General features: G+C 37.9%; 1 protein-coding gene across 2 annotated transcripts in view; it reads left to right on the forward strand.

Moving 5' to 3' along the window:
• PSPC1 (paraspeckle component 1) overlaps positions 1-26,961 on the forward strand; it is an 83,484-nt gene that overhangs the window by 31,233 nt on the left and 25,290 nt on the right. For both annotated transcript variants that reach the window (XM_087436357.1, XM_014791198.2), the window contains 4 exons: positions 2,416-2,511; positions 7,222-7,418; positions 18,914-18,998; positions 24,572-24,677. In XM_087436357.1, coding sequence (XP_087292483.1) covers positions 2,416-2,511; positions 7,222-7,418; positions 18,914-18,998; positions 24,572-24,677 — 484 coding nt within the window. The remainder of the gene's footprint in view (positions 1-2,415; positions 2,512-7,221; positions 7,419-18,913; positions 18,999-24,571; positions 24,678-26,961) is intronic.

The following is a 26,961-nucleotide window of genomic DNA, read 5'->3' on the forward strand; positions in this document are numbered from 1 at the left end:
ACGATGTTAGCTCAGGGGGAATCTTAAGAAAAAAGAGGAAAATTGGCCATAGATGTTAGCTCAGGTCGAGTCTTCCTCAGGAAAAAAAAAGAAATGGAATTGCAGGAACAAGATATAAATATATAGCATTTGTATTGATCAAGTTCTCTTCCAGAGGGCTGTACTCCCCCCCGCCCAATGTAAGAGTGTCTAGTTGCCCATATTCATACGTTGAAAAAATATGGTTAGAACACGTGGCATTATTTGAGAGTGTAGTATTCATGTCATTATATTCTCTTTGTTCACCATGTCCTTGACTTCATAAAATTAATCTTGTCAATTCCAAGTAATTTTTTCATATTTGGAATGACAAATGATCTGCTTAGTACATTTCCTTCTTGAGTCTGCTTTTCTTATTTTTCTCTTGGCGGGTGTTGTTGGCCTTGTGGTATTGAAGGGGTAGGTTGTGAGTTTCCGTCTTTGTTGGCCTCTGCTCAGGTGTAGTTCTTATCCGGCTCTGTTATTATTCTAATGTTTGTGGCCCTGCCAAGGCTTACAGTGAGTAAGTGGTCTTTATAGTGCATCCTGTTCATTTTGCCCTGGGGCCCCTTTGGGTCCTCTTAGAAGTACCACATCCTGGGCCGGCCCCGTGGCTTAGCGGTTAAGTGCAGGCGCTCCGCTACTGGCGGCCCGGGTTCGGATCCCGGGCGTGCACCGACGCACCGCTTCTCCGGCCATGCTGAGGCCGCGTCCCACATACAGCAACTAGAAGGATGTGCAGCTATGACATACAACTATCTACTGGGGCTTTGGGGGGAAAATAAATAAATAAATAAAATTATTAAAAAAAAAAAAAAAAAGAAGTACCACATCCTCCCATGGGTTGGGTGGCCTCAGGAACTCTCAGCTGCTTTCTCATATTTCATTGGGTTGCGTGTACTTTCTGAGGCTGTAGTTACTAATTCTTTATTACATTTATGTTTTTACATGATGGATATGAGGTGTCCACCCTGGAAATCTAAGCCTGTAAGTCCCTTTTCTTTTGAGTTCCCACTCAGTTTATCTAAGGTTTCTATAGTTGTCTTCATCACCCCAAAGTATTTTACACTTGCTTCTAATTCTTTTTCTATCCAAGAAGTCTCTACTAACCCTGGAATCATTTTTAAATAAACATTTTATATCTTTCTTTCCCCTACATTTTAGGATTTAAAGTGTATGTTAATCTCTGCATCTTTATTTATTTGTAAAGGGAAGAATTTGGAATCCAGAAAGTGCTTTCTCCTCTCTAGCTCTTCCGTTACCACCTCAAAAGTTAACAGTGATTTATTTCTCTCTGAATCGTCTCTGTTGACAAGACAGTATAAATAGATTTTAGTATCGCTTGCATGGTGAAAGACTGATAGCAAGGAAAATTTTATTATCAGTGTATCATCCACTCCACTTATTTCCCTTTTTTCTCTTTCCTCAATGAGCTTTCCCTTCCTCCTGTTTTACTACTTAGGAAAATAGTAAAGAAGGAGGGTTTCCAAGTCTTATCTTTCATCATCTACTCTTTTTGTCTCCTCCCTTCCCCCAACTTCCTCCTTCCTCACAAATAAAAAAAAAAAAAAAAGGAGGATCAGCCCTGAGCTAACATCCATGCCAATCTTCCTCTTTTTGCTGAGGAAGACTGCCCCTGAGCTAACATCTCTTGCCAATCCTCCTCCTTTTTTTCCCCAAAGCCCCAGTAGGTAGTTGTATGTCATAGTTGCACATCCTTCTAGTTGCTGTACCTGGGACGCGGCCTCAACATGGCCGGAGAAGCGGTGCGTCGATGCGCGCCCGCGATCGGAACCCCGGCCGCCAGTAGTGGAGCGTGCACACTTAACCACTAAGCCACGTGGCCCAACCCCCCCCCCCCCCCACTTCCTCCCTGAATGCACTGTATCTTCTGGCTACCCCTCCTTTCCTTTTGCTTGGCTGATATCTTTTAGGTCTCACTTTAGGTTTTAGGAAGACTTTTCTGAGCAAGACTGAACAAGACACATAGGAAGGCTGGGAGTTAGGTGGAGACTGGAGTTTGAGGCAGTGGGACATGAGGACAATGACACTATATGCATAAAACATAAGTTACTTATTCTTTTCCATCATATTTTGTAAAAGTTAACTACAGTGGTTACAGAGGTTCATAGTTGTTGATTTACTTTTCTGTCATCTTGAATAGACTATCCTCTGAAAACAAGCATCCATCTTTGTGTGACTTTGACTGACGTTCACCTGTCTGGTGCTGTAAATGTTTATTGGCTGTTTTAATGAGTTATATATGATAACTTCTGTGACATTTTTCTGAAGAGAGATTTTCCAAGTATATATCTTGGAATTGTTATAAAATATTTCTAGGAGGATGTTAACTCTGGATACTAGATTAATTCTTATTAATACTTTTTATCTATCTAGGACCCCTCGTCCAGTCATTGTGGAGCCTATGGAGCAGTTTGATGATGAAGATGGTTTGCCGGAGAAGCTAATGCAGAAAACTCAACAATATCATAAGTAAGATTCTATTAATAAAGATATTTTAGAGAGGTGCTGTCAAGGATATTTATTACATCATATTTGTTATCAAGTATTATTGGATTAGAAGGTATTCTTTTTAGTCATATAATCTGGTTAATAGAGTGGCCTGGTCTGCATGGAATGCTAGTTTTCTTTTGTATATGGGTAAAACATTAAGTTTAATTAGTTTAAACTTTAAACTTTAAAAAGTCTCTACTTTTATAATTGAGGCAGGGGTGGATAGGTAGGCAGAGACTGTCACTAATATTTATTCCAGAGAAACAAAGAATCTAGATATTGTGAAAATATTTCTTTAATTAGTATGCTTCAGGTGTATTGTAAGTTAAAAGGAGACTTTTTTGGGCGATAGAGTAGGGGAGGTCCTAGTTAAATGACTTGGCACAGGAGAAGAGCTTCTTAGAGATAAAAAAGAAGAGCCTGTTTTCAAAATGTTGTATATTCTTTTGCCAATTGTTTTTCACTCAGTATGTTACAAGTATTTTTACATAAGTTGCCTATATGAATACGTTGTGTTGTTTTTAACCAAACACTTGTTTATTATAATAAAACTGTAATATCTGCATACATGCATTTAACAAATATTGGAGTGCCTTTGTGCCAGGTACTGTTCTAGGAGCTGCCAGTGCAGGTTTGAACTGTTTCTGCCCTCATGATGGTTACGTTTCTGGTGGTGGAGATAAATGATAAATAATGAACCAAAGATTATAAAATATATTAAGTGGTGAGAAGTACTGTTTAAAAAACCACTAAAGGGAGGTATAAAGGCTTAGATCAAAGAATATGCGTCTTTAAAGTTGATTAATCCTGGCAAATGGTTCTCCAGGAATATTATACCCATTTATACTGATTGGTGTATGTATAGAAGTATTTTTCTTCATCTTGACGAAAAATGAATGTTATGATTTTAGATTTGATAGTCTGTGTTCAAAATATTTTATGCACATTATTTTAATTAACATTCTTTGATTTTAGTGCATTTAAATGTTTTTCCTTATAGTTGATTTAAATGACAAATATAAGAGCTTGCTATATGCCTGGTGCTGGAAATGTATCAGTGAACAGAATAGACCAGAAATTCATGCTGTGTGGGGATGTTAAGAGGGGTACACAATAAAAGAAGTAGAGCAAAAAGGGAAAAGTGGGTGCTAGGGAGCAGAGGAGTGTGGCTCTTTTATACAGGTGGTTAGGGAAGCCTATCTGAGAGGGGCATGTTTGATTAACAGCTTGAAGGAGGCGGTGGAAGCTAGCTATGTAGCTATCACAAGTGGGGGTGCGTAGAGAATAGTGATCTCAGCAAAGGGAATAGTAGCTATCACAGCCCTGAGGGAGGACTCTGGTGTGTTCTGGGAAGAGTCAAGAGGCCAGTTTGGCTGGAGCATAGTGAGTAAGGGGGGGAAGTAGTAGGGATGAAGTAGAGGTAGGTCATATTAGGGGGAGTGCAGATTGTTGGGCCTTGAGGGCTACTGAGCTGACTTGGCGCTTTTGTATTTTATGAGAAAGGAAGGATCAGAGTAGTGTCTTAAGTTTAACAGGAACTTTGTGGCTGCTGTTTTAAGAGTAGCTTGTAAAGAGCCAAGCATGGAATTGGGGAGATAAGTTTAGGAGCCTGCTGACATGGAATAGTCACAGTGGTGATGGTGAGAAGTAGTCAGATTCTGGATGCAGTTTAAAAATAGACTGGATTTTGCTGATGGATGTGGAAATGTGGGAAATAGAAAGTTAAAAGGATGATTACAAGGCTTTTGGCCTAAGTAACTGAAAGTATGGAAATTGCTAATGACTGATTTGGAGAATCCTGTAGGAGGAGCAGATTTTGGGGAGGACGATCAGGATCCCTGTTTTGGACATGTTAAGTTTCAGATGGCTTTTGAACATCCAAGTGGAGATGTCAAGTAAGCAGTTGGATTTCCATCTGGAATTTAGATGAGCAGTCTGGGCTAAAGTTATCACATGTGATAGAAAACTATGTCAAGGGACTGAACCTTGGAATACTCCAATATGTAGAGGTTGGGAAGATCAGAAGGAATTAGCAAAGACCGAGTGGGAGCAACCATTGGAGTAGGGTGCACAACCACTGTGTCTTGACAGCAAGGGAAGAAAGTATTTCAGAGAAGAAGGATCAGTAGTGATCGGTTGTAATTCATAACCATTTTAATTTCTCTTATAAAGCTATTTTTTGGGGCTGGCCTGGTGGCGCAAGCGGTTGTGTGCGCACGCTCTGCTGCGGTGGCCCGGGGTTCACTGGTTCGGATCCCGGGCGCACACCAGCGCACCGCTTGTCAAGCCATGCTGTGGCTGCATCCCATGTAAAGTGGAGGAAAATGGGCATGGATGTTGGTCCAGGGCCAGTCTTCCTCAGCAAAAAGAGGAGGATTGGCAGATGTTAGCTCAGGGCAGATCTTCCTCACACACGCAAAAAAGGCTATTTTCACAGACTTTTTGTGATTTCCTATTTAGTTGACTTTTGTCCTGGTTATAGCTTATTACAGATTTGAAATAGAGCATACTGTTGGATTCAGGAATTAGAGAACTGGAATTATAAGGGTATTACAAGAAATGGAATTTATTGATGACATTTGTAGTGCTCACTTCAGCAGCACGTAGACTATAGATGATCTTTGTTTATATGATAATTTAATTATCCCAGCTCACCTTATAAGATCGAGTTATGTTCCCGATTTTACTACTAAAGAGTTACGCGCAGAAGGGAATGTTCCACAAGTATGTGAGCCACGATTCAAATTCATTGTTCAGATCCATATTGTTTCAGTAGTGTTTCCCTTGGGAGAAAGTGAAGAATTTTTGTGTGTGTGTGTGTGTGAGGAAGATTAGCCCTGAGCTAACGTCTGTTGCCAATCCTCCTCTTTTTGCTGAGGAAGATTGGCCCTGGGCTAACATCCGTGCCCATCTTCCTCTACTTTATATGTAGGACGCCTGCCACAGCATGGCTTGGTAAGCAGTACGTAGGTCTGCACCCGGGATCCAAACACGTGAACCCTAGGCTGCCAAAGCAAAGTGTGCAAACTTAGCCACTGCGCCACCAGGCCGGCCCTAAGAATTTTTTATTTATTTTTTATTTTATTTTTTTAAATAATTTTATTTATTTATTTATTCCCCCCCCAAAGCCCCAGTAGATAGTTGTATGTCATAGCTGCACATCCTTCTAGTTGCTGTTATGTGGGACGCAGCCTCAGCATGGCCGGAGGAGCGGTGCGTCGATGTGCACCCAGGCGCCAGCAGCAGAGCGCACGCACTCAACCGCTAAGCCACGGGGCCGGCCAAGAATTTTTCATATTTATGGTTTTAGCCATTTTCTGACTTAGGAACTACTGACTAATAAACAATTCTTTCAGAAAAATTAGTGGGTGGAAAATCCGTCTATTCCTTTCCCTTTTTTTCAGTCACTACTTTAAAAAGAAAAAAATCAGTCTTTTTTTTTAGGTATAGAATACCTAGATCATGGTTAACTTTGATTTTCCTTATATACCTCTGAAGATCTTTGAAGGTGTTTTTTGTTAACTATATCTTTCCCTCTGTGACAACCTCCCTCTTTATCTCCCATCTTTGTCCTACCCACCTATCTCCATCCCCTACCAAAATAAAAGTTAAAATGTATGACTGCAAGGCATCTATGTGTTTATGAGTGGGGTGGGGATTGTATTCTTATCAATACTTTTTTTTTTTTTGGTGAGGAAGACCAGCCCGGAGCTAACATCCGATGCCAATCCTCCTCCTTTTGCTGAGGAAGATTGGCCCAGGGCTAACATCTGTGTCCACCTTCCTCTACTTTATGTGGGACGCCACCACAGCATGGCTTGACAGGCGGTGTGTCGGTGCGCGCCGGGGATCCCAACCGGCAAACCCTGGGCCACTGAAGCGGAGCGCGCACGCTTCACCGCTTATGCCACCGGGCTGGCCCCCTATCAATACTTTTTAACAGAAGCTATAATAGGCAAGAATAATTGAAGAATTTCTTTGAATTTCAGGTACATTCAAAGGTCTTTATTTTTTAAACAATTTCTTGATGATTTGTTTGCTCATCATTTATTCATTCATTTAAGAAATAAATAGTAAATGTATACAATGTACCAGATACTGAGCTAGGTACTTGAGGTACAGCAATTAACAGACATATTTCATGTCCTCATTGAGTTTACAGTCCAGCAAGGGAAACAAGTATTAAAATGCTACAATTGTAGCAAGTTAGACGTTTATTTTTTGGCATAGCCATTTAACTTGGCGCACAACATCCAATAAACTCTGTCTGCTTTTATTACTATCCCTAAAAGTTAATTACTTTTAGACAAAAAAATCTGATTCCAGACAGTTAACTTAGGGCACATTTGATTTGTATGTTGCAGACTGCCTTATGTAAAATTGTTTGTTGAGTGAAAACCAGAAAGGGCTTTATTAGAGGTGATAATTAGGGGAGTGCAGGTTGTGGCATCAGGTTGCCTAGGTTTGAATCCTGGTTCCATTACTTATTAGTTGGGTATCCTACAGCAATTTCTCAAACACAGACTTGTTAAAACCTGCATCACAATATTGCTATGAGGTGATTCTTGTAGAGTACTTGCCTGACACAGTGCCATGGACATTGTAAGTGCTCAGGAAATGCTACTTCTTGTTATTTCTTGTTTTACCTTTTAAACATACGTTTCCACATGTTTTTAAATGTAAACTTAGGGAAAGAGAACAGCCGCCACGTTTTGCTCAACCTGGGACATTTGAATTTGAGTATGCATCTCGATGGAAGGCTCTTGACGAAATGGAAAAGCAGCAACGTGAGCAGGTTGATAGAAACATCAGAGAAGCCAAAGAGAAACTGGAGGCAGAGATGGAAGCAGCTAGGCATGAACACCAGTTAATGCTAATGAGGCAAGGTAAAAATGGGTTTTTGTATAGTTGTGGTATGTTTTTTTTCTTCTTGAGGTTCTTTTATATTTCCCACTGATAATCTGTTACTAGTTAAGTTGCCAGTTAGGAGTTTAGAGTTGGAACTCAACATATTAGAAACAAAACTCTCCCTTTTCCAACCGAAAAAAACTTATTAAACATAAGTTTTATCTTTAAAATGAGTAGCATTGTTGGAAGTAATTAAGGTTGTTAAATTTTTCCAGTAGCAAGTACATGATTCTGTTGGCAAAAAGAGAAGCACAGTTGGTAATTCTTGGTATGTAGATATGGCATAAAGTCACATATCAAGATTTTGTTTGAGGAAAGAAGAATTAGGACAAATGTTGGCCTTTTAAGATTATTACTGCACATCAAAAGATTATAGGTAGATATTCTTTGGAAGAAATGAAGAAGATTCATGTGTGCTGTTGGATGTGGGGAGTCAGGAAGACTAATTCTTAGTTATTGCCAAGAACATTTTAAACACTTAACGCTGAGCTAACTGAATTTCTGAAAGCTGTCTTAACAGGTGATAATTTATTCTCATGTTCAATGGTCAAATACCTAACATGGCAAGCTGCTTAAATATATCTCAGGAGCTCACTCCTTCTCTCTTTCCAGGTTTCTTTTTATGCTTGCATATCTTTATTGTTCTCTCTCCGTCTTTTCTGTTGTTTAATTCTCCAAATAATTTTTCTTATCACTCATCTTTTCCACTCTCTGTAATAGTTTTGTATCTCTTAAAATAAGCATCCAGTTGCTTTCTATTTTGCTCTTAAGTGTTTTTGTTTTGTTTTCTTAATTTTTAGCATTTTAGTAAATGTTTATCTACCTTCTCTCGGCTTGCCCCAGAGATCAAGGTACCACAGGTGCCTGCCTGGGTTTCTGTAGTAGCCTTCTTATTGGATTTTCTGCCATCTAATCGAGGTTTCCTCTGAACCATTTTTTATGTATTTCTTTAAAAGGTGAAAATTTGATCATCATTCATCTCTAAATCCTTGTGGTAGATTCTCATTTCCTTTAGGATAAAGTCCAGGGTTATTTTTCTTTTCTGTTCATTAAATGTTTATTGAATAGTTATGATCGAGTCACTGAATAACTATGCTGATGTCAAATAAGTTAAAACAAAATAAAACAAAATCCAGCTCAACAAACAGTAGAAACAAGTCAGACATGTCTGGTTTCATTTGGACCCAAAACTTAGTAGTCCTGTAAGTTCCCCCTTCCTCTGCTAAAATTGAACTTACTCAGATCATGTAGTATGTTTGTTTATTTTTGTGAGGGAGGTCAGCCCTGAGCTAACATCCGTGCTAATCCTCCTCTTTTTGCTGAGGAAGACCGGCTCTGAGCTAACATCAATTGCCAATCCTCCTCCTTTTTTGTCCCCCAAGCCCCAGTAGACAGTTGTATGTCATAGTTGCACATCCTTCTAGTTGCTGTATGTGGGACGCGGCCTCAGCATGGCCGGACAAGCGGTGCGTCGGTGCGCGCCCGGGATCCGAATCCGGGCTGCTGCTAGCAGAGCGCGCGCGCCTAACCGCTAAGCCACAGGGCTGGCCCCTCGTGTAGTAAGTTTAAAACTAAGTTTCTTATCTTACAGAAAATGTGAAAATTGTTACCTAAAATAAAGTTACAGAATCATTGGCTGCCTGGACCTGGAAGAGAGAACTTGAAGTTTACCTAGTCCAGTGGTTTTGTTGTTTTAAAATTTGGTTACACATCAGAATTAACTGGGAAATTTTGAAAAATTTAGTTTCCTAGGCCCCATGGTTCCTGTAGTACTTCTGTTCAATATGAAGTGTTCTTTGGTCATACCCTGCTGTGCACTTGCTGCTTTATTTTCCTGCTGCCTACGGTCATGCCATATTTAGGAAATACCATTGATTAGATGTGAGAACATTTGTACCAAAAGATACAAATATCTTTTAGAAAAATAGTAGTATAACAGTCATTACTTCAGCACATATTTAATGTTGTAGAAGACACTGTCCGAGGTACTGAGGGTATAGTGATGACAAAGAACGACATTTGTTTAGACGTCATGGAGCTTTTGTGAGCTCTTGAAAAACTTTGCCTTACTCCTAAGGGCATTTTGACCTTTGAAGCAGAGTAATTTTGTAGTTATTTCTCATGAGCTTTTATTTTATTGCTATTTGTGTGTTTACAGGTGTACCTTGTTTTATTGTGCCTCACTTTATTGCACTTTGCAGATACTGCGTTTTTTACACATGGAACGTTTGTGGCAACCTGCTTTGAGCAAGTCTATTGGTGCCATTTTTCTAACAGCATTTGCTCACTTCATGTCTCTGTGTCACATTTTGTAATTTGTTTTGGTGATCTGTGATCAGTGATTTTTGATGTTACTATTGTAATTGTTTTGGGGCACCATGAACCACACCCATATAAGATGGCAAAGTTAATTGATAAATGTTGTGTGTGTTCTGACTGTTCCACCAACTGGCTGTTCCCCCATCTCTCTCTCTTTCCTTGGGCCTCCCTATTCCCTGAGATGCAACAATATTAAAATTAGGCCAATTAATAACCCTATAGTGGCCTCTAGGTGTTCCAGTGAAAGGAAGATTTGTATGTCTCACTTTAAATCAAAAGCCAGAAATGATTAAGCTTGATGAGGAAGGCATGTTGAAAGCCAAGATAGGCCCAAAGCTAGGCCTCTGGAGCCAACAATTAGATAAGTTGTGAATGCAAAGGAAAATTTCTTGAAGCAAATTAAAAGTGCTACTCCAGTGAACACACGAATGATAAGAAAGCGAAGCAGCCTTATTGCTGATATGGAGAACGTTTTAGTGGTCTGGATAGGAGATCAAAGCAGTCACAATATTCTCTTAAGCCAAAGCCTAATCCAGGGCAAGGCCCTAACTCTCTTCAATTCTATGAAGCCTAAAAGAGGTGAGGAAGCTGCAGAAGAAAAGTTTGAAGCTAGCCTCATGTTTCATGAGGTTTAAGGAAAGAAGCCATCTCTGTAACATAAAAGTGCAAGGTGAAGCACCAAGTTCTGATGTAGAAGCTGCAGTAAGTTATCCAGAAGATCTAGATAAGATAATGAATGAAGGTGGCTACACTAAACAGATTTTCACTGTAGACAAAACAGCCTTATACTGGAAGAAGATACCACTAGGACTTTTCATAGCTGGAAAGAAGTGAATGCCTGGCTTCAGAGGATCAGCTGACTCTTGTTAGGGGCTAATGCAGCTGGTGACTTTAAGTTGAAGGCAGTGCTCATTTACCATTCCAAAAATCCCAGAGCCCTTAAGAATTATGCTAAATCTACACTGCCTGTGCTCTATGAATGGAACAACAAAGCCTGGATGACAGCACATCTGTTTCCAGCATGGTTTACTGAATATTTTAAGCACATTGTTGAGACCTACTGCTCAGGAAAAACGATTCCTTTCAAAATATTACTGCTCATTGACAATGCACCTGGTCACCCAAGAGCTCTGAGGGAGATGTACAATGAGATTAATATTGTTTTCATGCCTGCAAAAACAGTATCCGTTCTGCAGCCCATGGATCAAGGCGTAGTTTCAACTTCAAGTCTTATTATTTAATACATCTCATAAGGGTATAGCTGCCATAGATAGTAATTCCTCTGATGGATCTGGGCAAAGTACGTTGAAAACCTTCTGGCTAGATGCCGTTAAAACATTTGTGATTCATGGGAAGAGGTCAAAATATCAACATTAACGGGAGTTTGGAAGAAGTTGATTCCAACCGTCATGGATGACTTTGAGAGGTTCCAGACTTCAGTGGAGGAAGTAGCTGCAGATGTGGTGGAAATAGAGAACTAGAATTAGAAGTGTAGCCTGAAGATGTGACTGAATTGCTGCAATCTCATGGTAAAACTTGAACTGATGATGAGTTGCTTCTTAGGGATGAGCAAAGAAAGTTGTTTGTTAAGATGGAATCTACTCCTGGTGAAGATGCTGTGAAGATTATTGAAATGACAACAAAGGATTTGGACTATTACATAAACTTAGTTGGTAAAGTGGTGGCAAGATTTGAGAGGATTGACTCCAGATTTTTTTTTTTTTTTTTTTTGTGAGAAAGATCAGCCCTGAGCTAACATCCATGCTAATCCTCTTCTTTTTGCTGAGGAAGACCGGCTCTTTGCTAACATCTATTGCCAGTCCTCCTCCTTTTTTTTCCCCAAAACCCCAGTGGATATGTCATAGTTGCACATCCTTCTAGTTGCTGTATGTGGGACGCGGCCTCAGCATGGCTGGAGAAGCGGTGCGTTGGTGCGCGCCCGGGATCCGAACCCGGGCCACGAGTAGTGGAGCGCGGGCACTTAACCACTAAGCCACGGGACCGGCTCTGACTCCAGTTTTGAAAGGAGCTCTACTGTGGGTAAAATGCTATCAAACAGCATTACATGCTACAGAGAAATCCTTCCTGAAAGGAAGTCAGTCGATGAGGCAAACTTTATTGTTGTCTTATTTTAAGAAATTGCCACAGCCACCCCACCTTTCAGCAACCACCACCCTGATCAGTCAATAGCCATCAACATCGAGGCAAGACCCTCCACCAGTAAAAAGATTACAACTCAGTTAAGGTTCAGATGATGGTTAGCATTTTTTAGCAATAAAATATTTTTTTTGTGTGTGGGGAAGATCAGCCCTGGGCTAACATCCGTGCCCATCTTCCTCTACTTTATATGGGGTGCCACCACAGCATGGCTTGACAGGCGGTGCGTTGGTGTGCACCCAGGGTCCGAACCCACAACCCCCAGGCTGCTGAAGCGGAACGGGCGCACTTAACCGCTGCGCCGCTGGGGCGGCCCCGCAATAAAGTATTTTTAAATTAAGGTACATACATTGTTTTTTTTAGATAAAATGCTGCTGCACACTTAATACAGTACAGTACAGTCATGCGTTGCTCAACGATGGGGATACGTTCTGAGAAATGTGTCCTTAGACAGTTTCATTGTTATACAAACATCATAGAGTGTACTTACACAAACCTAGATGGTATAGTGTGCTACACACTGAGGCTGTATAGTACTGATCTAATGGGACCCCTATCGTATATGTGGTCCATCGTTGACCGAAACGTCATTAATGTGGTGCGTGACTATAGTAAACGTAACTTTTATATGAACTGGGAAACCAAAACATTTGTGTCTCACTTTATTGTGATAGTCGCTTTATAGTGGTGGTGTGGAACTGAACCCCCAATAACCCTGAAGTATGCCTGTATTTATAACCCCTGTTAAAAATATTTTGGTTTATAATATTAGAAAAGCATATTGCTTAGTGTATCCTACTCCTTTCTTCTGGGTTTACTTCTGCTGAAGTACATCTTTTATTTATTTCAGCAAAAGCCTGCAGGTGATAAATTCACTTCAGTGTTAGTTTGTTTAAAAAATTTAAAGGGGCTGGCCCGGTTGCATAGTGGTTAAGTTTGGGTGCTCCGCTTTGGTGACCAGGGGTTTGCAGGTTCTGATCCCGTGTGCAGACCTATACACCGCTCATCAAGCCATGTTGTGGCGATGTCCACGTACAAAAATATAGAGGAAGACTGGTACAGATGTTAGCTCAGGGCCAATCTTCCTCACTCCCCAAAAAAAATTTTTTTTAATTTATAATTTTTTTTTTTGTTCTGCAATTTTATATTTCATCCAGCATTTATAAGGATGTATTCTGGTCGGGGGAGAGACTCAACATAATCTTAGTTCTGTGGCTCTGCAGAAGTGCAGGACTCTCTAGTTGACCTATCATGAAAGTAGAGAGCTTGAATAGTACAGAAAAAGTGTCCCCTCCTCTGGCCCCATCTGCTTTCTTGTAGGAATCACTGTTTCTTCTGTATTTTTTTGTTTTATTATTTTTTATTTTTTGGTGAGGAAGAGTCATTCTGCTCTGAGCCAACATCTGTTGCCAATCTTCCTGTTTTTTTTACTTGAAGATTAGCCCGAGGTAACATCTCTGCCATTCTTCCTCTATTTTGTATGTGCTTCACTGCCGTAGCATGGTTTGACAAGTGGTGTAGGTCTGCACCTGGGATCTGAACCTGCGAACCTGGGCTGCCAAAGTGGAGTGTGCTGAACTAAACCACTGCAGTGTGGGGCTGGCCCCTCTTAAGTATTTTAACAGTTTCCTTTGTATCCTTTAGTGAAAAGAAATCTGTGCATATGTCAGTAGATATGTGTGTGTATATTTATTTATAACCAATCCCCCCCATTTATCTTCTGTACATTGTTATTTGACTTTCTGTGTAAGTATGTACCTGTAGATCTGCCTCATTTTTTAAACAGCTGCATGACATTCTGTTAAATTACTGTAAGTTTAGGTCATCCTCTTATTGAATGATATCTAGTTCTCTTTCCAGTTTGTTAGTAAAAACAATGCTGCAATGTATATTTATGTATATATCTTAGCAAATTTTTGTAAATGTTGATTCTTATTGGACACACCAGTAGCTTTTTTTTTTAAATTAATTAATTTATTTATTTTTCCCCCAAAGCCCCAGTAGATAATTGTATGTCATAGTTGCACATCCTTCTAGTTGCTGTATGTGGAACACGGCCTCAGCATGGCCAGAGAAGCGGTGCGTCGGTGCGCGCCCGGGATCCGAACCCGGGCCGCCAGCAGCGGAGTGCGCGCACTTAACCGCTAAGCCGTGGGGCCAGCCCACACCAGTAGCTTTTAATCATTGCTTCATTTATACTTTATTGATGTTTATTTGATCCTTCTTGGGTCCAAATCTCATCATATGTGTTACAGGTTATTCTTTTCTTTTTCTATCTGTTTTTGATCATCAATATAGGAGGCGGTTCCTGAATTTTCTTCCTGGTTATTTTTGTATCATCTTTGTTAACTGCAATTATGTAACTCTTAACAGGTAATATTAACTCTGCCGTGCATTTTGCTATTACTCTCTCCTCTTCCACCACTGGATTTTTTTATTATATTATCTTCACGTGTGCCTTTCTACTGATAAGTCAAGTAATAGAAGTATATTTATTTCCGTTAATTATTATGTTTTGATTCCTGATTACTAAAGAAAAAGGAGCAAGGAAATAGGCATATTTTTTTTTTCCTTCTTTCTCTTTTCCTCTCAACGTTTTTAAATTTTGCTTCTGATTTGCCTGGATTTATGACGCTGACTTAATGTTGTTCCTATGTTAAGTGTAAAAGCTGGTTTTATTTTCTTTCTTAATTTATTTTTGGTGAGAACATTTAAATTCTACTCTCTTAGCAACCTTCAATTAAATAATACAACATAATCAACTATTGCTACCATGTTATACATTAGACCTTCAGGCCTTATTCATCTTATAGCTGAAAGTTTGTATCCTTTTACCAACCTCTCCCTATTTCCCCCACCTCCCAGCCCCTGATAACCACTTTTCTTCTTTCTTGTTTCTATGAGTTTAACTTTTTTTAGATTCCATATATAAGTTATAGCATGTAGTACTTGTCAGTCTTGCATATTTAACTGAGCATAATGCCCTCAGTCCATCCATGTTGTTGCAAAGGGCAGGATTTCCTTCTCTCATGGCTGAATAATATTCCATTGTTTATATATATAAGGTGTGTGTGTATACGACATTGTATATATATACACAACACATTATCTTTATCCGTTCATCCATTGGTGGACACTTAGGTTGTTTCCATATACTGGCTGTTGTAAATAATGCTGCAGTGAACGTGGAAGTGCACATATCTCTTCGATATTCTGTTTTCATTTTGACTTAATGTTTTTTAACCATAATCTTCATACATGTTTAAATTTTAACTGTATTTTAAGTAGGTTGAGTCATGACTTAGTCATCACTTGATTGTCTGATGTTTATCAGCTCTTATGATTCCTGTAAGAGGGCTTCATGGAAACAACATTCTTCAAGTTCTTCCATGTTCTAAAATATTATCTCTGATCCTTGTACTTTAAACTGGTGCTTCAATGGTGTAAAATTTATGGATCTTTTTCTCTCTTCGTTTCTTAAGTACTTGATAGCATATTTCATTGTCTTATAGCATTGAATGTTTCTGTGGGGAACTCTGAGGTAAGCCTGAGTTTTTTCCACCTTGTAAATGACTTGATGCTTTTACCAGGCTTCCATATGAATTCTTTCTTTTTTATAGTCCAGTAACTTATCCTTTGTATGTTTTTTTACCCCAACATTTTGTTATGAGAAATTTTAAACGTAAAAAAAGTTGAGGTTGTGAGGGTGATCTGTCTGGGACATCTGTCACCCCATTGATCGCTAGGGTTGATTTGGCTGATCTGGCTGGTTAGACAGGTGTCCACTTCCTCCCTCCCCACTCCACATGTGTCCCTCCACGCTCCATGTCCGTCCTTCCTGAAGCTGCACACTCATTTGAAAAGGACGACTTTCCCCTGTAGAGGAGGACCGTTTTTGGTCAGGGGTATACAAGTAGCTGCGCTTTCCTGCTAAAACCTCCAAACAAGCTCTCAAGGTCATTTGTAGGAAAACGTAGGGTAGTCATCCTTCCAAGACTCCAGACACATCCAAATGAGGGGCAGCATGTGGCAGGGTGCCTTTCTTTAAAAAGAGAAAAAAGAAAGAATTTTAAGTTGTTCACTAGTTAGATTCTGTTATTAACGTTTTTACCATACTTGCTTTATTACATCTTTCCATCTGTTCATTCTTGTATTCAAGATATATCTTGTTGTACACTGTAATATTTCAAGTTTTCCTTGGGACTAGATACGCCTTTCAATCTGTAGGTTCAATTCTTGTATTTCTAGAAAGTAGAATTGTTGGGTCAGAGAGCATACATTCAGTTTTCATGACCTAAGGATATTAAGTTGAGAAAAAACTTCTTACGTTGTAGCAAATCAAACTTTAAATTTGTCTGTATTTCCCTCTGTTCCCTTTTGCTGTGTACCCATGTTTATGATATATTGAAATGATAGATATAGTTTTATGTTCTTTCATCATTAAATCTGTTAGGTAAGCATTTTTCACTGTTATTTGGTTTAGTAATAAGTAGTGCTACAACTGATGTTTATGGATGCCTTTGGATTTTTTTCTTAAGAAAAATTTCTGAGTGTGATTTACTGCATCAGAAGATAAAAACATGTCTAGTTACGTATGTTTTTTGGTAATGTTTCCCCCAGAAGGATATTATCATGGCAGTGTACAAATACATAAACTTTAGTGAAATTTCAGCAACTTTGAATAGTAACTTAAAGAGATAATTTAGTAAATGTAAAATGATAGTTTTAAGTTGATAGTCCTCCTACTTAGTATCAGATAATGTGTTTATCTGATAATTTGATTGTCAGATCTTTTGAGCTGATTATTATACCACTGTTACAAGTGAGGAAATATGATCTGATAGGTTAAATCAGCTTTCTCAACTGGCACAGCTTAAAAGGAGAAGATACAGCTGTCAGAAAACATTCATGTTCTTTTCTCATTCCTTTTCATGGAAGAAAGTGTAATGCATATTTTTACATTTATTATTATATGTGGTAGGTAGTCCATGATTTAAGAGCAGCTAACCTACAAAAGCATGATAAAATGGTTGCAGGATATACTGGATTGACTTTTCCTGAATAATTTACGATAGTAGGACACTTTTTATACTTTGGCTTATTGAAGCATTTCCTCTTAGGAATATAAGTAGATTATATATTTTTCTTCTCCACTAGATATCTCCAATTAAAATCATTATATGATAGTTGTGTGATTCTCAATGTTGGTTGCGCAATGGAGTCATCTAGGAGACTTCAAAAAAAAATACTGATATTTGGTTCACAGCCCAAGAGATTTTTACTTAATTGGTCTGTGGTTACAAGGTACTTAAGTAATTCTAATGAGCAGTTAAGATTGACAACTAATGGTATAAATGTTCGAAATCACTGTAGTCATGTTTAATGGTTTTTAAGATAGCAAAGTGTTTTCTCAGCTGGCATTGTTATCAGAATCACCTGGTTCCTATGCTCTATACCAAAAGGGACTTTACTGAGCAGAGTTCCGAAATCTGTTTTTTAATTTTTATTTTTTAAGTTTCCCAGTTGAGTCTGATCATCCAGGTTTGGGATATTGGCATTTTAGAAAGAGTTTTGGAATAAGGAGAGATTTGGCTGTGTATCACAGTTGAACCATGTAATAGCTAGATGGCTAGAGCACATTTATAATCTATCTGAATCTTTTTACTTTGAGGTAATTAATACCTAATTCAGTCTGTTTTCAGTCTGTAAAATGGGGAGGATAATATTTAATTCTTTAAGGTTATGCTGCCTGCCTTGTTACAGTTATGGTGTTAGGGTTATTGGCACATAGGATGTTTTTGTTTTTGTTTTAAATATTATTTATTTATTTTTTTCCCCCAAAGCCCCATTAGATAGTTGTATGTCACAGCTGCACATCCTTCCAGTTGCTGTACGTGGGACGCGGCTTCAGCATGGCCGGAGAAGCAGTGCGTCGGTGCGCGCCCGGGATCCGAACCCGGGCTGCCAGCAGCGGAGCGCGCGCACCCAACCGCTAAGCCACTGGGCCGGCCCTGGCACATAGAATGTTAACTGTAACTGCTAGTATTATGTTACATAAGTTCTGAAAACAACAGTTTATTAAGAAACATTCAGTTGAGATCATTTATGTTCATTTTAGAAATTTCAAATAACATGATGAGAGAAAAGGAAATAAAAGCAACCAATAATTCTGCCATCCAGAATATTTTATTATTTAATATTTTTAAATCTGTGCATGTATGCACACATAATTTGGTAAGATATTACAAAGATTTTTAGCACTTGGGAAGTTTACTACTTCTCAGATGTGCAAAACAAATTTTCTTTTCATTGTCTTATGCTACTCTGGAACCCCTCTTATTGGTGATGCAGCAAGGATTGGTGACAACAGGAATGCTCATCTTGTTTAAAATGATCTTGTTTACCTCAGTGTTCAGCCTTTTTTCTCCTTTCAAGAATTCACTCCTCATTGCCCTCCTTCATAACACATTGACTTAGTGCAGGAGGAAGCTTTTGCTAATTGTGTTGGGAGGAATGATCTTTGGGTTTTATGCAGTGCCCTATCTCATTGTTTGTAATGTTTATCTGGTCTGGTTCTCACATGCCCTCTACTGATGTCTCCCAAGGCATCTTTTTGGGCTTTGCAGATGCTGCTGAAAAAGATTCTAATTTGTATAAAAGAATGTCAATGAAAATATAGCTATCATTTATTCTGTTTTTAGTGTATTCCAGGCCCTATGTTAAAACAGTACTACCCATTTTAATTTCTTAACATAAGGATAAATTTTATTATTCTCTTCATACACCTGAAGAAACAGGCCCAGAAAAGAGAGTAATTTGATTAATTACACAGTTTATAATCTTTCATTATAAAATGATAGATAAAAAGAGAAGCTAGATGCATGAGTATGAATAAGTTACTAAATGTATTGCCAGTAATAGAGAATCTGTATACTTATTGATGTGAAAATACAGTAAGGGAACCTAAAAATATTAATGTGGAATCAATATTTTATAGATCTAATGAGGCGCCAAGAAGAACTCAGACGCTTGGAAGAACTCAGAAACCAAGAGCTGCAAAAACGGAAGCAAATACAACTGAGGTGAGAGAACATCATTGTGACATATACGTGAATATATGTAGTTTTCATTGTGTGTGTTATTAATAAAACTCCCTAGTGCCCATTATAAACAACTTGTACAAGTTATATTGGAAAATACCGAAAAAAATAATGAAATTGTCCATTTTTGACTACACTTAGGGAATTACTCCACAAACTAGGATAATTCTTTGTTGTTATGATTTTTTACCTGGTTAAGGACACTTTGCATACACTGTGAACTTACATAAGGGGCTTAGGCATTATTGTATATAATTTATTGTAAGAATGCACTGTAATTTACTGGACCATTTTTCTGGAGATGGATATATTTGAATTGCTCTTAGGTTTAATTTTTTCATGCGTGTAATACTACTATGAATGCCTTTATGCATCTTTGTACTTCTGATAATTTGTTTAGAAAAGATTTCTGGAAGTGAAATCCGTGGTAGAAAGGGTATGGGCATTTAAAATCTCAGTACATAGTAGACAATTATGATGGTCAACTTAAAATCTTTAAGGTTAAGGAAGTTTGGGAGAGTGGTTGATCCAAGATTTATAAACAAAAATTAATCGCTTTCCTTGTACCTGCAGTATTTAATTGTGAAACATGACATTAACGTTACTCTTAAAGGTTTCAAAAGTCATAATAATTATGAAATGTTATGAACAAAGCTATGATAGATTAAAGCAAACTTAAAGTTTTGTTTTTGAAGGTGCTAGAAGAGCAGGAAGTGCTTGTGGTAGGAAGGTACTCATGGGAAATAAAAAGTAAGAAAGCAAAAAACCGTGAATGAGAGTGAAGTATCTTCAGAGTCTGGAGATATGTAGTATTCAGTAGATTTTAATGTAGTTTTTCCAAGTTTTGCCTGATTATATCAATGTATATGTATTTCTGTCATGGAACTACTCTGATTTTTTTTTTTCAACTCTTTTTTTTGTGAGGAAGATCAGCCCTGAGCTAACATCCGTGCCAATCCTCCTCTTTGCTGAGGAAGATTGGCCCTGGGCTAACATCTGTGCCCATCTTCCTCTACTTTATATGGGATGCCACCACAGCATGGCTTGCCAAGCAGTATATCAGTGCGTGCCTAGGATCCGAACCTGTGAACCCCGGGCCACCGAAACGGAGTGCAAGCACTTAACTGCTGCGCCACCGGGCTGGCCCCGGAACTACTCTGATTTTACTCTAACCTACTTATTCTCAAATTCCGGTACTTGGATAGGCAAGCGTCAGTGTTCTAACTTGAGAATTGTTAGAAAGTCTCAAACCTTCCCCAGAACTACTCAATCAGAAATGTAAGAGTGGATTTCAGCCACTGACAGCTTTCTGCTTTCATAAATCCTTGTGATAAATCCTTTCACTTATGCTTTCATAAATCCTCCAGGTGATTGTGATGCATCCTAAAGTTTGAGAACCACCATTGTATACAGCTCCCTACATGAACTCCTTACATGTGAGGGACCTTTATTCAACTTCTTTCTTTCCTTTTTATGTAAATATATTAAAGTCTCTTCTACTTTTACAAAGAAAGGGAAACCTCTCCTCCCCCAGCATAAAATCCTATTGGAATCCAGCGTTTTCCTCTTATATCTATACTTGACAGCTAGGCTTTTAAAATTAGTACCCTACCCTTCACCTGCTGAAAAAATAAACAGTTAAAACCAAACAGTGTGGGAGAACCCCACCCAAAATACTGTATAAAAATATAACAAATGAACATACCTATATTACAGTAGATAACATTATCACACTGAAAGGGGATGGGGAAGAAAATAAGGAACCGAAATAACTTTGGAAAACTATCTTGACTGGATACTCTAGACCGACGACAAGAACAATATATAAATTCTGTAATTTAGTTAGTAAATGTGTTTCTCAAAGAGATGTATTAACAATTCTGAAACTACTTTGTGTATATACTTTTTTTTCCACAAGACTTTCTGATCAGGTTTTTACTGAAAATAATGTATATACTTTTTTAAGTGAACAAATTAGTAAACGTAGATAATGAGACCTAGGTTTCTCATCGTTGGAGAAAGGCTAAGATTAAAATGAATTCTGTGGTGTTGAATTGGAATCGGAGGTATCAGTATGAACTCGGTGATAGTTAATTTAGACAGATACAGAAATATAGATGTGTTTTATATATATATATATATGGCTGGAGTCTTATACATACATATATTTCCACCTAGATGGAATGTCCACCTAGATGTAGTGATGTGTCTCTAACAATGAGCACATCTAGTGTTCAGATTTTTGTTTGTGAATACTATTCTCCAATAAAAGAAACTGGGGCTTTTTGGAGAAGAGGCTGATTCTAGGACTGAAAAGTCCATGATAAGCCTGGAATATCTTGTGCCAGAATAAGAAAGTACTCAAAAAAGAATGAGGCATGTTGGAAGAACACAGGAACCTGGGGCCAGCCAGGTGGTGTAGTGGTTAAGTTCACCCACTCTGCCTCAGTGGCCTGGGGTTCGGGGTTCAGAACTTGGGTGTGGACCTACACACTGCTCATCAAGCCATGCTGTGGTGGCGGCCCATATACAAAATAGCGGAAGATTGGCACAGATGCACAGATGTTAGCTCAGGGACAATCTTCCTTAAGCAAAAAAAAAAAAAAAAAAAAAAAAAAAAGGAAGATTTGCAAGAGATGTTAGCTTGGGGCCAATCTTCTTCACAAAAAACCCAAAACAAAACACAGGAACCAAACTGAAGGAGCTCCTAATGGACAAAGTTGGAACAGTTTCAACAACAAAATATAAAATGATAGTATTAGATTTAAAGCTATAGAATAAAGCAAATATCTGTGAGTCTTTACTGATAGAAGTAAATAATTTAATGAATAAATAAATAAATGGAGGAGAATGGACAACTCTTCCTTATAGTAGACTTGAATGTGGAAGGAATAAGAGAGACAAATCACCAGTGGGCCAACACTGCAGTAGGAATTGTTACAGAAAAGATTTACTAATGGATGGTCAAGTAGTGCAAAAAGTTGAGAAACAGGAAACAGTTTCAAATTTGTATTAAGTACAAATGGAAAAATAGTAAATTTAAAGTGGAAAAACCCAGCAGACACCACCATTACAAAGTGTTAAGGTTCATATCACCTGTAATAAGATGTTCATACCAGAAACCCGTTGATATGATGCACTCAGAAGGATACAATGTCATTTCTGTGGTTTTCCTGCCAAAAATTTATAAACTTATTCTAGTCATGAGAAAACTTAAACCCAAATTGAAGGACATTCTACAAAATAATCAGTTCTCTTTAAAAGTGTCAAGTTCATGTAAGACCAAGAAAGACTGAACTGTCATAGACTAGAGAAGACTAAGTAGAAATTATAATTAAATGCAATGTGAGATTCTGGGTAGGGTCCTGAACAGAAGAAAGACATTAGTGGGGAAACTGGTGAGATTTGATAAGATCTGTAGTTATCTATAGTATTGTACCAATGTTAATTCCTGGTTTTCACAATGGTATGATGGTTATGTAAGAGGGTGATATTAGGGGGTGCTGCATGAGGGATATATAGGAACTCTACTATTTTTGCAACTTTTCTGTAAGATTTTTTTGTGTGTGTGAGGAAGATCGGCCCTGAGCTAATGTCCATGCTAATCCGCCTCTTTTTGCTGAGGAAGACCGGCTCTGAGCTAACATTTATTGCCAATCCTCCTCATTTTTTTTCCCCAAAGCCCCAGTAGACAGTTGTATGTCATAGTTGCACATCCTTCTAGTTGCTATATGTGGGACATGGCCTGAGCATGGCCGGAGAAGTGGTGTGTCGGTGCACGCCTGGGATCCGAACCCGAGCCGCCAGTAGTGGAGCGCGCGCCCTTAACCGCTAAGCCACGGGACTGGCCCTGAATGTTCATCTTACTGCAGAAATGTTAATGTGGCTATTATGGGGTCGTGCCTCTGATCCCACTGGTGATATAATCATAGTATAACCCTTTTTAAAATTGGAAAAACTCAATTTCAAAACACACGTGGCCTTAGAGTTTTTGAGTAAGGGAATTTTTAACCTGTACTTGTATGCACTTTCAGCAGTTATGAATACGAAATTATTTTCTTAACAGTAAAATTTATGAGTGTGTTAATATCCACAAAGGGGATTAACCAATTTACTTGAATATTCAGTTTACTTTGAATAGAATTGTATATTGGGGAGTTAAACAAGAATCTCAAAATAATGCAGATTTTGCTTGAAAATCCTTAGAAACTTTGTCTTGTTACTTGCATGTGGTCTGACATGAAGTTCTATCAGCCAGTCTTCCTCCTTGCTGTGGGAGACATCATTTGTTTTAGTTCGTGGACTTGTGTTTAGGAGGAGCACTGTAGAGCAAACGACAGCACAGTATCTTGAAATTCGAGTCTTACACTCAGTGTACAAAGGTGTTTATAAGAGTAACCTGGCAAATGAGATCTACTGAGAGGGCATCAGCATTATGTAGTCTACATTATTATTATTTTTTTAAATAATTTTATTTATTTATTTTTTCCCCCCAAAGCCCCAGTAGATAGTTGTATGTCATAGCTGTACATCCTTCTAGTTGCTGTATGTGGGACACGGCCTGAGCATGGCCGGAGAAGCGGTGTGTCGGTGTGCGCCCAGGATCCAAACCCGGGCTGCCAGCAGCGGGGTGTGCGCTTTTAACCACTAAGCCATGGGGCCGGCCCAAGTAGTCTGCATTATTTAAATTACTTTTTTGTTTTTGGGTGGAGAGCATATATATATTTTAATTTGCATTGATTTAAATGGCAATATAATATATAATTTTATAGGTTTTCAGTTTTAATCACATTATAACTGATTACTGATTTAATAGTAATCCTGCACATATATATAGTTTGGTTTTTTTTTTTTTTTTTTTTTTTGGCATGCTTGATGAATATACCTCTAGGGCAGAGGTTGGCACACATTTTCTGGGAAAGGGCTAGATAGTAAATATTTTAGGCTTTGCAGTCCCTGTCTCAACTACTCAACACTGTCGTAGCCAGAAGGTGGCCATAGACGATAAGTGAATGTTTGTCATATAAAACTTACTTTACGAAAACATAGTAGGCTGGCTGACACCTGCTCTGAGGGATTTCCTCAGTGGGTTGATGAAATGGGGGAGAGAGGGTTTTTTAAAGCTTCCTTCTACATATAATAGAATATTTGTCTAGGCAGCGTGTCCTTTGGCACTGGGTAGGTTCTGAGTGTCTTGAAGAACTCTGCTATGCCAGTGATAGATCATAAGTTTTTTTCTTTATACGGTAATAGAGTATGTTTGAGCTTTTTGACTCCCAATTTCTTGACTGTAAGCAGGTAACTACCCTGGTTATATGTTGTTACTTTATTTTTTTGATTTACCCTAGTTAAGTTACTTTATTTCTTTGGTTTATTTGATTTATCAAAGGCTTAGAGGAAAAATAGAAGAAGGAAGGTAAATCTGGTAAGCCAGTCATTATTTATAGATTTGGCATAATGTAACTTGTATAAATGATTATATTTTACCTGAAATAAAATATTCGATTATGGCTTCATGTCGACCATGCTGAGATTTTTCTTTAAAAATCTTTCAGACATGAAGAAGAGCATCGTCGTCGTGAGGAAGAAATGATCCGACACAGAGAGCAGGAGGAACTGAGGCGACAGCAAGAGGGCTTTAAGCCCAACTATATGGAAAATGTAAGTAAAATACTAGTTAACTAAAATGATTTTATATTGTCATGTGGATGGTGTAGAGTTATAATTCTTTAGATATTGCTTTATATAGTAATATATTTTCTAATCTTTCTGAATTTGTCATGTTTATGTCAAACTAATGATTTTCTTAACCTCTTACAGGTGGTAAATTAAAATTAGTTTCTGAGATAATATCTTGTTTTAGGAAATGGATGTTAAATTTTTCTTCATTTTACTTTATCTTTTTTTAATATATGCTTCTAAATTAGAAATCTTGATAAATCCATCACCTCTACTTGACTGATTTTCATCATTTACTGATGTTAAAAAATTCTTTATTTTGGAAGATTTTAGACAAAAATCTGTCTACAAAAGTAGAGTAGTACGTGCTTGTAATCCAGCCATAACAATTATCAACAGACGGCTGATTGTCTTCATCCTTAAGTATACCCACTTTCCTGAATTATTATGTGTGAAATCCGTGACCTCATATGATTTCATTTTTTATTTTTATTTTTTGTGAGAAAGATCAGCCCTGAGCTAACATCCATGCCAATCCTCCTGTTTTTGCTGAGGAAGACTAGCCCTGAGCTAACATCCGTGCCCATCTTCCTCTACTTTTTATGTGGGATGCTGCCACAGCATGGCCTGACAAGCGGTGCGTCGGTGTACACCTGGGATCCCAACCCAGGCCGCTCGCAGCGGAGCACGCACACTTAACCGCTACACCACGGGGCCAGCCCCATATATGATTTTATAAATAAGTATTTCAATATGTATCTCTAAAAGATAAGAACTCTTTTTAAAAATATCTTTATGGTATGTTAAAAATGGTCAATTCTTTAACATTAACATAAAAGCCCAAATTTGCCCATATTATGTTTCTTTCGTTTCGTTTTTTTACAATTGGTTTATTCAAATTGGCTGATAAAGCCAGTCTTTTTAGTCTATAGGTTTTTTCTCCCTTTTTCTGTTCCTTAATTTTTTAAGGAGCATATCCTGGTATAGAGTATCTCATATCCTGGATTTTGTTGATTGTGTCATCGTAGTGATGTTTAACAAGTTTCTCTATCCCTGAATTTCTCGTAGACTGGAGTTAGTTCCAAAAAGTTGATCTGACTCAGATTTTTGTTTTGGGGAGGCAAAGTGGTAGGGCAAACAAAGATACTTCCAATGTGTTAAAATCCACAAATTCTTAATGACAGCTAACAAAGAGTCTCATTGTTCACCTTAGACGAATGACAGCTTACCAACTCATTCTGAAAAATATTTACTAGTATTTTTTTTTTATCTAGCTGTTCAAAAGCCATGATTCTTTAGTAAGTTTCTAAGGCTAAAAGTATTAGTTGAAGTCATTGATGCCTTTTTGTCTGACCTTCCTTGTCCCTAGAAAAAATTTTCAAGTTTTTTTTTATTAAAAAGGGTACACACACAGTAAAATAAATCCTAGCTTGTATAGCAGCCAGAAAATGTTATCTCATCGTTAAGTACATATCCTTTGAATGAAAATTATGTGGCATTTAAATTGAATTAGAAAAGGTTTTTATTATAAGTCACACTGAAGGTTTAATTTAATTGATTTTTAAATTCCGTTACCACATTAGTTGAACAGATTTTTTTAAGCATTGTAAAAATTTTTTGACTGATTGCTAGGATTATTTGCAATTCTCTTTTCCTCCTTGGACGTATAGCACTTGCTTGGTGTCATACGTTAAACTGTCGTCTTCAGTTTTTTGGTTGTTAGATTTGAACATAAATCTGTTGGATTTATCAATGTGAGGATATTTTAGGATGTTATAAAAGAATGGAATTAAAAAAAAATTTCAGGCCATCTTTTGAAGACTAGTAACTAGTGTTTTTATCTTCAAACATAATCAAGATGTAAACCACATGTGATGTTTTTCTTAGAGAAACTTTATTTCGTTCCATAGAGAATTAGCAAATTTTTCCTAGTTCTTTTATGTACCTCAACATTTCTTTTACTAAAAGTGCTTGCTTATAGTAAAGTTGGTGAAATTAGCTTTCTTAATATTTTCCTCACAGAAACTTGACATTCTTGGAGAGAATGTGTAGGTATTTGTAATAATGTGCTATACATAAATCATTTAGGGGATAGAAGGAAGTGATTAAGTAAAATGTATTTTTCCGCTAAACTTGATTAAGTTGGCAGTACTATAAACTCGATTGCAGACTCTTTATTCTTTGAAACCATTTCACAATTTTTAAAACATATAACAGTGTTTTTAGTATGTTTTTTGGCATTTAATATAGGTCTAATTAATGAAGG

Source organism: Ceratotherium simum, chromosome 10 (assembly GCF_057802395.1).
Source record: "Ceratotherium simum simum isolate JZ-2026a chromosome 10, ASM5780239v1, whole genome shotgun sequence".
In the NCBI taxonomy this organism is placed as follows: Eukaryota; Metazoa; Chordata; class Mammalia; order Perissodactyla; family Rhinocerotidae; genus Ceratotherium; species Ceratotherium simum.